This window comes from Heterocephalus glaber, unplaced genomic scaffold, assembly GCF_053883595.1.
Source record: "Heterocephalus glaber isolate CG9 unplaced genomic scaffold, H.glaber_assembly_v1.0 deba00000122, whole genome shotgun sequence".
Lineage (NCBI taxonomy): Eukaryota > Metazoa > Chordata > Mammalia > Rodentia > Bathyergidae > Heterocephalus > Heterocephalus glaber.
In genome coordinates this window covers 80,673,401-80,685,588 of record NW_028258138.1, presented here as the reverse complement: position 1 = coordinate 80,685,588, position 12,188 = coordinate 80,673,401, and the positions used below count along the sequence as shown (strand labels likewise).

The 12,188-nt window shown below is 57.3% G+C and overlaps 1 protein-coding gene across 17 annotated transcripts in view; it reads right to left on the bottom strand.

The window, feature by feature from the left end:
* Rab27a (RAB27A, member RAS oncogene family) overlaps window positions 1-12,188 on the bottom strand; it is a 39,772-nt gene that overhangs the window by 11,148 nt on the left and 16,436 nt on the right. For 13 of the 17 annotated variants that reach the window (XM_087209757.1, XM_087209754.1, XM_087209800.1 and 10 more), the window contains one exon: window positions 420-593. The exons of 1 other annotated variant lie outside the window; for it this stretch is intronic. In XM_087209757.1, the coding sequence (XP_087065883.1) occupies window positions 420-572 (153 nt within the window). In that variant the 5' untranslated portion in view covers window positions 573-593. The remainder of the gene's footprint in view (window positions 1-419; window positions 594-12,188) is intronic. 3 more of the 17 variants (XM_087209823.1, XM_087209815.1, XM_087209831.1) reach the window with 1 other exon arrangement.

Sequence of the window (12,188 nt, the reverse complement as noted above, 5' to 3'; positions counted from 1 at the left end):
CACGCTTGCCGGGCAGGAGCTCTGCTGCTGAGCTACAGCCTGGCCCTGGTAAATTGTATTTTGAGACAAAGTCTTGCTAAATTGCCCATCCTGGCCTCACACTGGATCCTCCTGAGTAACTGGGCTCATAGGCATGAACCACGTTTCCAGTTTCTTAAGGTAGAAGGCTGAGCAGGAAGACACGGCCCACAAACAGGGGCATGAGAGAGGGGCCAGGGGATCTTCCACAAAGGCGGACAAACAACCACGGGCTCAGAGGGGGACAGAGGCCGGCCGAGGGGGACAGCAGGGGCGCTGTGTGCCCGACAGGCCGTGCCAGCTGCAGCTCCATCCGAGCTCTGTCCCCCTGCTCCCCCAGCCACACACAGACAGGCACACACTGGCGAGGGTACGGATGCGTACAGAAGTGGGGAACTTACCACTCTCTTTTCCCTGAAATCAATGCCCACCGTGGTGATAAATTTGGAATTAAATTTACCATCTGTGTACTGGTAGAGAACACTGGTCTTCCCTACTCCGGAGTCGCCCAGAGCTAAAAACTTGATGAGGTAATCGTAATCTCCGTCAGACATGGCAAGGAACTCAGTGTTCACCTGCAAGACACAAGCGAGCGCATGCTGAGCCCAGTAGAAAGCAGCGCGACCAACGCTGAGCGAAGCCTGGCCCGCAGCCCGGGCTCTGCGGAGAGGGGTCGCAGCGTGCTCTGTGCCCGGACCCAGCCGTGCTCAGTGAGATGCTCGGAGATCACGACAGCGCCTCCACTTGTCACACTGCCTCAAGACAAAAACCCAAGGCGAGAGCGACACGCAGAAAGGAGGCTCAGCGGGCGCTGGCCTCTGCAGGAACTGGCACCCAGCTGAGGGGGCTGATCGAGGAGTGGCAGAGGCCAGCGGCTCCACAATCTTCCTTTGCAGCCTCCTGGCACCAGCTTCTTCCAAGACATTGCAGCTATTTTATTAACTTACTTACTTATGAGCGGGGGGGGGGGGGGGTGAGACAGGGTCTCACTATGTAGACCAGGCTGGCCTTGAACTCAGGGCAATCCTCCTGCCTCAGCCTCCCGAGGCATGCTCCCCCACGGCCAGCTTTGGCAATTTATTTATCTTATGCGGTGCCACACCTTACTACAGTTCCTTCAGAGTCACTGCTGCCTCACAAGTGAGCATTCCGGTGAATTGTTACCATCACTTCGAGCTATTCACTCTGTCAGCTTCTCTGGAATATCACACACCCCGGATCCAGGGCGCCCAGACCACAGTTCCTGGCTGGGGCTCCCCCTGCTTCAGGCTATGAATCCAGCCCTCCCAGCGTGACCCAAACAGAAGGCGCCCAGGAGGAGCAAACCCTCTGCTCAGCACAGCCGCTCGACTTCTCTGGCTCCGTTGCTATCAGCCGGTGCTGGCCCGGAGGGCATCTCTGCTCACACATGACAGCAGAGCCCCAGGGACATGGGTCTGGAGCTCCCGCCCGCCTCCCAGCTCCCAGCTCTGGGTGCTCTGTGGCCTGAAGACCTGGACTGGCTCCGAGGGGGTTCTCGGAGCTGCACAGGTCTCTCTGGCAGAGGTGGGCCGGCTCCAAGCAGCGCCGGACCCAAAGAGCTCATCCTCAGACGGCTTCCACTTCTGCTGGGCCCCAGCCGGTTCTCACCACTGCAGCTCACCTAATGGGTTTCAGGAGTTCAGTGACTTAAAAACAAATTAAAATCCACACCACATGCGCCCATCCACTATAGCAAGCTCATGGTTGTTTCAAAGACTTAGGGCAAGTTTAAAGAACTGAGTTAAATCAGCCAGGCATAGTGGTGCATGCCTGTAATCCCAGCCCTTGGGAGGCTGAGGCAGGAAGATTGCTGTGTGTTCAAGGCCAGTCTGGACCCCAAAGTGAGGTTTTGTCTCAAAAAGAAGAAAAAGAACTGAGTTAAATCATGAAACTACAAAACAAAAGTACTTCTGACTGATATAAAACCACTTTGGGCCAAACCAGATGAACCTAACCAAAGATTGTAGAGTCCCGTTTTAATCGCTTTAATGCCCGACTGACTTTAGATGGTCAGAGGGCTCTGACCCACACAGAGGTTCTCCAGGGTTCACAGCAGTTCCAGCTGGGTCAGAGCATGTTTCTGATGCAGCTGGTACCAATAATCGAACCCACTCCAGCTAAGTCACACATGCTCTTGTTCAGTCAGACTGCTGGTAACTCAGGTCATCCACAGGAGGGAAAACCAGGCTCAGGGCGGTGCGAACTGCCCTGAACTCAGTTCAGATGTCCAAATATGAGACTCGTAAAATGACAGACAACCAGAGACCACAGGACGGTGCGTTACACCAGCGCCAAGCCCGAAGACACAGAGTTTGAGGTATCAACCCTTAACTGTAGACACTCTGCACCCAGAATTCACCCACACCATGGCCTGACTCCCACACTGAGGCTGGGGGCCCGGAGGGACAGTGGACAGACAGCGTAAGGAGCAGCAGTTGGCTCCCATTACCTCAGGCCCTGGCCCCCAGTGTCAACCACACACGGTCAGTGCAGATTTCCCAGAAACCAGGACACTGTGGAGCCCATCCGGCCGATCCTGCTGAGCCACCGTTGGCTGAGCAACACAAGCTTCAGGAGACACATTCGAGGCATCGGCCTCCAGAGGGACCCAAGGGGTTTCCAAGGCTACAAAAGTGCACACAGGTGTGTCCTCTCCTGGCCACCTGCCTCTGGCTCACTGCTCAGCCCCGCCTGGCCATGGGTAACCAAGCGGCTTCCAGTCCAGGACCACAGGGCCACACACTGCTTGTCTTAGCATGACGATCTCCCGTCTGCCCTGCTGTTCCAAAGGACAGGATTTCATTCTTCAGATGGATGAAGAGTATTCATGTGTTGTCTTTATCCATGTTTTATTAATTCTAACATCCACATGCTTTCTAATTTTACATTCTTTAAAACTGAGGCATATGTTTTTTATTTTGAACTGGAGATTGAACCTAGGGCCTCAGCACAGAGCTCCATCCCCAGCCCATTTTGTGAATCTTTTTTTTTTTTCCCGGTACTGGGGATCGAACTCAGTCAGGTCCTTGCGCTTGTGAGGCAGGCAGCAGAACCACTGAGCTAAATCCCCAGCTCTCCAGCCCATTTTGTACTTTTTGTTGGACTTGAAGTTGCGGTCCTCCTGCCTCAGCCTCCAGGGCGCCAGGATGGCAGCGTGCAGCAGCAGGGTGCATTTATCTTTCCATCTTAATGCAAAGCAGGTTGCTCTGCTCCCATTGCCAGGTGTCACTGGAGATGCAGCTGCATGGAAGCCTTTGTTGGCCTCTCCCAGCAAGATGGAGACTGCTCCAAGAGCACATCCTACCCTGATGTGCGAGCGAAGTCTCCTGGGAGCACTGTCCTGTTCGTCAGTCCTGTGAGTGTGCACACAGTCAGAACGAGGCCTCTGGAAGCTGGGTAAAACCACAGCGTCCGGTCGGCAGGCAGGCAGGCTGGGTGCCTCCCTCCCTGAGCTCCAGGAACCACTGGGCCCAGACCATGAGGCCTGGAGAGCACTGGCTGAGGCCACCTGAGCTCGGGATCTGCCTTGTGAGGGGAGCCAGCACCTGAGGAGGCTCCTCTGAACCTCGGAAGAGTCGCACTGCCCCACGTGGGACCGCAGGCAATGTTCTCGTTCAGCTCACACCTGTCCCTCCTTACACAAGTACTGTCCCACAGCGAGCTCTGCCGCTCCCAGCTGCAGCACTGGGAGCCGCGCCTGGCAAGTGCCTTGCTCCACGGGGAAGCTCACTGACGGTTTTCTTCAGGGGATGAGAAGGAAATGGCTTCAGTTAAGAGAGACAGAGAGATCTCCTTCTATGCCCTATGCCCAGCTTCCCCAGGAAGCTTCAGGAAAGTCGCTCATATCTGATCTCGGAATCTCCATCACTGGGCTGAACCATTTTTGGATTACTCCAGACAAAACAGCGAGTTTCTGAAACACAAAACTTTACCCTGTGCCCATATCTAGTACAGAGGGTAAAAGGTAAGAAACTCCCGACCCGACTGAGCAGCTACAAGAGTCACCAAGGGTAGCAGGTGCACACTACTGACCTGCCCACTGGCCCTAGAGAGAAGCTAGTGTTCCTACAAGAGTTAGACCATAAGAGGAGTGGCATTTTCCCCTCGAGATGACCGAAGGCCTGGTAAATCCCAGCTCCTCCACTTTGTCTGTCCTGGTCCAAGTTCTTTTCAGCTCAGGCTTTCGCAGGGGAGGTGGGATGACTGCATCCCTAGCCTCCGGGCTGCTTGTTTCCACTGTTTGCTCATTTCTTGCTCTGTGGTTAAGTTTTCAGTGAAAGGTATTCTTAGCAGTGCTGCTGTTAATACCCTCAATTCTTTAATTTAAAACCTATTCCACCAGCAGGAAACTCGGGGAGAAGCGTGGTGGGGTACAGTCACCGGGCCGCCTCTTCGGCTCCTGCAGGTTCCAAGCTGAGGCCCAGCCCTGGGTCTTGTTTCCAGAAGTGGCTGAGAAAGGTGTGGCCTGAAGTCACCATAGCACAGGCGGGCAGAGTCCACGTCCATGTCCCGGATCCCAGCCCTAGCTCTGGGTACCACACCCCACCTGCTGTCCGTCCTCCGGGGTGGGGACCTTTGCCCCAGGAACCTTGTGTCCATGGCCACAGCCGTGCGGTCTGCTGCTTGGTCCACGTCGTGGCCTCTCTCGGGGCCAGGCCTGCGGCCTCGCTCACCCTCTCCAGCCGTCCTGGAGCCATGAGGCAAGCGCGCTTCTCTGCAGCACCGCTCCCTCGAGGCCTCTCTGGTTCCCAGAGCAAACACAGCAGGGCCCGGGGTCTCCGCCTCCAGGGGGCTGCTCAGCCCTCCTTGTCCTCTAGGGGAAGGGCACTTGCTCTGTGCAGCTTCCAGGTCGCCACGCAGCCCCGGGCCCTCACTGTCCCCAGCGCAGGGCATGGAGCAGCCAGTGACCAAGGGCCCCAGCCAAGGACTGAGGGTCGCTGGGGTTTATTAATCCAATACACCGGCCACTCAGAAGCATCCAGATTCCCCACTAAATGTGTAAAAAGACTCGGCAGAAGGTCTATTCCAGCACAGCGGTTTCAGAGGAGAAAATAATGTCAAGCGCTGGTGAGCCCAGGCCCACGGAGGCACCACCTGCCCTCAAGGGACTTGAGCAGGAGCAGCGAGGGTGTGGGACCGGGCGCAGGGAGGGCCGAGCTGGAGCTGCTCGCTGTGCACAGGGCCCGGAGGGGCGCGGGTCCTGGCTTGGTTTTGTTTTTGTTTGAAGTGACAGCTCTCGGCTCATTTCCTCACAGATGTTTTGGGCTGCAAGTCCTGGGGTTCTGGGGCTCACCGGGCCCTGCTGCTGAGTGCTCTGGACACCGGCCACTGTGCCGCCTCTGCTCCCTCAAACTCCTCTGGGCCACCCGGCTCAAACCACAGCTCCTCTAGAGTTGCGCCCAGCGCCACCCCCTGGGACGGGGAAAGGCAGCGAGGCTGAGGTCTGCAGAGGCACTTGGACAGAGCCCCAGCCTGCCCTGAGCCACTGGCTTCCTCCAGATCCAAACACCTGGGGCCCTGTCTCTGCCCTCCCCTACCTCCCGCCTCAGGCTCTGCTCAGGACAGGCACACCCAGGGCTGGCTGCTGAGACCCAGCAGGATGGGGCCAGGCCCCAGGTCACTGGTGGGAAAGGAAGGACCAAGCACAGCACCCTACACCCTAGGACAGGAAATCTGGAAGAGAGGGAACAGGAGGGAAGATGCTGGTAACCAGCTGCCTCAGTGGTCCATCCTTCCCTGCATCTGCAGGGGCACCTTGGGCCCATCAGCAATGGTGACAACCCAGATGCGGTGCTGCACACCTGTAATGCCAGCTACGCAGGAGGCTGAGGCGGGAGAGTCACAAGTGGAAGGCTAAACTGGGTAACTGGAATAAAACTTCTAAAAGGGCTGCAAATGTAGCTCCATGAGGCCAAGACTGCCTTTACCTCTAGGGCTCAATCTGAAGGAAGGAAAAGGAAAGGCAGGGTCTGCAAGTGCCAACGAGTGTAGGAGTCCAAGCTGGGAAGGACGCTCAAAAGTCACAAAGACCTGAAGCCTCCAGTGACACGCTGATGCAAGAAACCTGAAGAGCTGAGAGTACAGTACTGTGTGCACACAGAAGTTGGTGCAGAACAGTGTGACCGGCACTAACTCTGGATTTCCTATGCACTCAGAAGACATTTCTACCCTTGCGTTTTACCCACAAACCCGCTGGCCTGGCTGACAGCCCTGCCGGGAGGGTTTTCCCAGAAACGTCCCAGGTGAGCCCTGGGGTCCCTGGAGTGAGCATGGGGACGGCCAGCTGTCCTGAGTGGCGCAGACACAGCTGTGAACTGAAAACCCGACACAGGAAGAGATGTCACAGTTCTGTTACTCCTCATCTAATAAGTACGGATCTCATTTCTCTGCTGGAAACAAAAGCTCACAGAGAAAATGCGTGGCATTGTAGCCTCGCTAGAGTGGAGGGGAGTCTGCCTCATTCCAGCATAAGACGCTTATGAATCCCTAGCAGCCAAACAGATAACGCCTCGTGATCGTCCAGACCAAACTTGCAGTCGAACTGCCAGTGGGCTTCGGTGACTCTTTTGGGAAAAGGCAAAGTTGGAAACGGAATTAGCCCTCGCCCACAGCACTCCACAGGTGTCGCTGGCCCTGGGGGAGACAGGAGTGTGCCTGAGTGAGTGGCAGGCCATGGGCGTCCTGTGTCCCTCCCCTCTGGAGGTGGCCCATGGAGGAGCAGGAGCGAGGCCGGACTCGGCTCCAGAGGAAACAGCTCCGCCTGTCCTCGTGCTTTCTGCAGGCCCAGCAGCGCACAGGGCTCAGGACCCAGCAGGAACAGGCGCACCTCAGCTTTCCCCGCAGCCCAGTCAGAGGCCTGACCTGGAGGCCCCCTGCAATGTCACTGCGGCTCCTGGCCCTCTCGGTGCGTGCAGGGACTTGTGCTGCTTCTCAAGGCTGGGCCTCACGGTGTCTCCCCCTCCCGGCTGCTGGTCTCCTGAACACTGCCGTTCTGCACGTTGTTTGTCCACTGTCCCCACCCAGGCTGACCACGGCCAGCAGTCCTCGGATGCCAACTCCATCGACACTGGGTGCCTGACCCCCCCTTCCTTCCTCTGCTCCCTCTGCTCCCTGCTGATCCCACTGGGAAGCGAGTGCACTGTCCCGGGCTCTGAGATAGCTGCACAGGCATGAATTAAATGGTATTTGCTGGCCTCCCCCTCCAGTAGCCGCAAGGTCGAAGGGGCCTGGCCGCAGTCATAGCTCTGCGCTCGCAGTTGGCCCTGAGAACCTGCGTGGGCCGTGCAGACAGCCGCCCCGCCTCGCGCCCTGGAAACAGAAGGGACCAGGGGTCAGAAACAGCAGCGCCACGTCCCACGTTGGGAAAGGCCGAGGCGAGGACAGCAGGGCACGCAGCCCAGATGGCCGGGACCGGGCCGTGTTTCCACGCAGCGGCCCTTGGGTCCTGGAGGCGAGGACACCGGATCGGGAGTTACAGAAATGCTTCCCAGGCATCCCTCTGCGCCCACCCGCCCAGTCCCCGTCAAGCACCGTGGCCGGGGTAACGGCGCGACCATGTCTCAGGCGCAGCTGGCCCCCCGCTGCTCCAGGGCCACTTCCTATTCAGGCCACGCCCCCGGCTCAGCCCAGGTCACCGCAGGCAGAGGGGGGAGCCGTTCCCCTGCCCCCGCACCACCCTCCCGGTGTCAAGCCCTGCTCCAGTTACTCAGGGCTGCGGCCTCCAGAGGAGCGCTCCTCCCTCCCACTGTCCGTGTCACTTATACAGCGCCCTGGGGCAGGGACTAGCGAGGCCCAGCTTGGCCCTCAGACCAGCCACGAAGCCCAAGAGTGCACAACGCTGGGAGGGGTGTGTGTGTGCACGCACGTGTGTCCTGTGCAGGGTCTGTGAGCTGTGTGTGATCAGACTACACATGGGGTCGTGCAAGGCCAGGGCCTGCCTGGCACCCCAGGGAAGAGGGCTGAGGGCCTCAGAGACGGGAGGAGAGCCTCGCCTCGGCACGGGGCCAGCACACCCCGGCCTGGCGCTCAGCCGCCACCCGGAACCCAGCGCCCCGTGCCTGCGTTCCCCGGCGCGGACCCTGACAAGCCCAGGCCCTCTCAGCTCCCGGCCCCTGCTCCTCTCCCTGCGTCCGCCTGTGCCTGGCTGCAAGCCTCGTGGGCTGCGGGCCGCTGGGAGCCCCTTCATGCGGCTGCTCTTTCAGGTTCTCCGTGCCTCCTGCTCTTAAAGCCCTCCAGCCTGTCAACTTTTTATGATTACTTATCTTTTGAAGAAAGAGAAGAACCTCTTTATTTCAAGTTAGGGGCCAGGGATTTGGCTCAGTGCCACTGTACCTGCCTCATAAGCGAAAAGTCCTGAGTTCAATCCCCGGTACCAGAAAAAAAACAATAAATAAAAATAAAGTAATAACGTTAGTGCTTTACATCATTGCCCTAAATTATTGCCTTTGTCTGCTCCTCACACGCTGGCACTTAAGGGAGCAGGGGCTCCGGTCGCTTTCCTTCCCTGGGGCCCAGCCCTCGCCCTGCTTAGTTCTCCTGGGCTCTGCCAGAGGCAGGTCCACTCCAGCGCTGCTTCTGTTCTCACTGGACCCTGGGCTGAGGCACCACAAGAGGACAGGCGGGGACGGCACGGTGGGTGTCCAGACCCACACCCCATCTCAGCTCCCCAGAGCTCGAGCGCTTGGGCTGCACACCATCCACACTAGGGCGCAGGCTGAGTGCACACACGCATGCCTGTTATTGAAGTTCCCTGGTGCCGTTCAGGACGTCTGATGTTCACACCAGAAGACAAAGGGCGAACACGCATGTCGCAGGGAAGCACAATGAAAGCCCCTGAGAAGCCCCACCTGTGTGGCTGCACAGCCCCAACTGGAACAGACAGCAGCTGCTCAGGAGCCAGGCACAGCCCTCTCAGCACACAGCCCAGAACGCGTGCACACTGGGCTCGCCGGACCCATCCAGAACCCACATGCCGAATTTCACGGCAGCTTTCCTCAGTCATCAAAACCTGGAAACACTAAGATGCTCTTTGGCAGGTGAATAATAAATGAGGATGCACTGACAATGGAATATTATGCAGCACTGAAAAGAAATGAGCTACCAAGCCTGGAAAAGCCAAGGTAGAAACCTAGAATATATTACAGAAAGAAGGCAGCCAATGTGAGAAGGCACACAACTCCCAGGGAAGACAGCGGCAGGGACAAGAGCCTGCCAGACAAGGGTCAGCGTTTTTAGAGCACTGAAGCTACTCTGCATAACTACTCCGTGGATATGTTTGCCAGGATCCACAGGATAGGTGACACCAGGAGTGGGAGTGAACCCGGATATAAACACGGACTTTCGGTGGGTGTGGTCACACCCAAGTTCCAGCGCTTGAGAGGCTGAGGCAGGAGGATCACAAGTTTAAGGCCAGCCTGGGCTACATAGTGAGACCCTGTGCCCTCCCCAAAAGAAAGACCCACTCTACTCTACTATGGGCTGTTGTAAGAGGGAGGCTGCAGAGAGCAAAGTATACGGAGCTGCATATTTTCCTGCTCAATTCTATATGAACTTAAAATTGCTTTTAAAAAGTAAAGTCTATTTTTAAAAAATGAAGTCTTTAAAAACAATTTTCAATAAACACGTTCCCCTCGCAAGTGTCTATCTTCCAACTGATGACATTTCCGGTCCGTCGTGCCGTACAGTCTTTCTCTGAGGCCTGATGGCCGTCTGTCTGCAGCTGCGCTGGCGAGCAGCCTGGCCCTGTCCAACCCTCACCCCCCAGCACTGTTTCTCCCCCAGTGCGGGCAGACCCTGGCGGGGTGTCGGGGCCTCTCCTGCTGACCCTGCCACTCTGCTGCCAGGATTGTAGGGCTGTGGGTTCGGCAGGGAGTGAGTGTGCCCGCCCAGTCTGGCGGGGATGGGTCTGCCAATGGGCATCAGCTTCCACTTTCTGCCTCGACTGAGATGTGGTTTTTCCCTTTAATCTGTGAGTTCCGGGTTTTGTTGTATTCTGCCTTGGATGTTTGCTTTCCCTTTTCCAGCTACTTCCCCACGCTCCTGGCTTCTACTCTGTCACAGTCACTCTGCATTTCTTTGTCCACTCTCCAGGGAGGAGGTAGGCAGTATAAGTATTTGAATGAACAGGAAATGAGATGCCCAGTAAGTGCCAGGTACTTGAAGTAATCTTACCTAAACCGATCTTCAACATTATGAGGCTGAGGCAGGAGGATCACTGCGAGTTTGAGACCAGCCTGAACTACGGAGCAAGTTCAAGGCTGGCCTGAACTTTAGTGAGACTGTTTCAAAAAAAAAAAAAAACAGGCATGGTGGTGCAGGACTGTAATCCCAGCACTGGGGAGGCTGAGGCCAGACTGTGCTACGTTGTGAGACCCTGTCTCAAAAGAAAAAAAATTACCACATGAGCCTCGGATGTAGCTCAGTGGCACCAAACCTGCCTGGCAAGCACAAGGTCCTGACTTCCATTCTCGGTACCTGAAAAAAAAAGTGCTACATTATAGCTACACCTATTTTATACTTATGCATGTATGTAGGTTGCTTATCTTGAGGGGGTACTTGAGATGTAGTCACTTAGAGGCAGAAGTAATTTTTCCCAGTATTGGTAATTGAACCCAGGGCCTCCACACTGAGCTGCATCCCCAGCCCATTTTTGGTTTTGAGGCAAGGGCTTACTAAGCTGCTCAAGGTGGGCTTGAAGTTAGGACCCTCCTGCTTCAGGCCCCCAAAGTGCTGGGTTTGGGGGGGGTGGGGGTGTCACACCTGGCTAGAAGTAATTATTACAGAAAAAATTCAACTAAAAGTGTGCCTCATCCTGCAGAGGAACTTTGAAAATTCATGAGCTGTCTTTAGAATTATTTTTTGATACAACATTGGCCTCTAGGTCCTAGGCCTTAAGCCCTGTCATAGCCCCTAGAGATTATTGGGTAACAGATTTCAAAACTGGCTGGCACCTCAGGGAGATAAAGATCTTGCACGTGTGGTGATGCAACACTGCTGGAGGAGAAAGCCTATGTCAAAATTGCGTCTTCTCTCTCAACCCTAAAAAGCTCCCCCCAGTTTCTGAACTGGCCCGGAGTTGCCCCCAGCCCGACTGTGGCCCCCCTAAGCCTGCAGCTCACTGAGCCCTGTGGGTGGCGAGCAGAGCCAAGAGGGCACCGTGTGATGGGAAAGGAAGGAGTGGCCTGGGGGCCTGGGTGACACAGAGCCCTGGGTGCCGAGAAAGCAGGTGGGACAGGCAGAGGGCACAGCCTGTAGCTCAGCCCCAGCCCCAGCCTTCTCCCTGCCAGACCTCAAGCACTGTCTAGAGCCTGAAGCGTACACGCTGGGGCCTGCTCTTTACAGAGCCTTTAATCTGTGAGAGGAAAATGCCTCGGCCCAGGTGACAGAGGTGAAATCACAGGAAGAACAGCCCAGGCTGCGGGGCTGGCCCGCCGGGGTCGGCAGAACAGCGGTTCGGAGCATGACAAAGAACCAAACGCCAACCCAGCACTCTGGACCCTGACAGGTCCGGTGGTGGGCGGAAAGGACGGACCACGGACACCAGGGCAACAAGGCAGGCACACGGGACGCCAAGCTGGGCGCCTCGGGCTCGAGAGCTGTGCCCAGGGCAAGCCCCCAGCAGGATCGGAGGGCAGGGCGAGGACAGCACCTGAGAGCGGCCGGCCAGCCTCGACGGGGGGAGGCCGACTCTGTCAGGAAAGCCCAGCACAGAGGCGTGGGGGGCCGATGGGGGACAGCGGGCACAGGTGGCGTGGGAGGGCTTCATGATGACACAGCCTGGCTGCGCGGCCGGGTGAGAGATTCCAGTGTCCGAGGGACAGAGGACAGTGCAGCCAAGCTGCCGTGGAGAGGGGCAGCACCAGAGGTGTGCGGCAGGGGAGCCAGAAGGCTGGGCACCCCTACGCTGTCTCCCACAGTCATGCAGGACTCACCCGTGGGTTCTAGGAGGGCTCTGGGGGAGCAGCGGCAGCAGAGGGGCCTCCTGGGAGCCTGGTACCTCAGATCTCTCCTCCTGAAGGCCAGGGCTCAGCGTGGAGTCGGCCTCCGCCAGGGTGGAGCCTCCTAGCCGCCTGCAGTACTGCCTCACCTCAGCCCGGACAGCGGGCATACTTCTGGGGCTGCAGGGGTAGCCAGGTGGCCAAGACACGAGG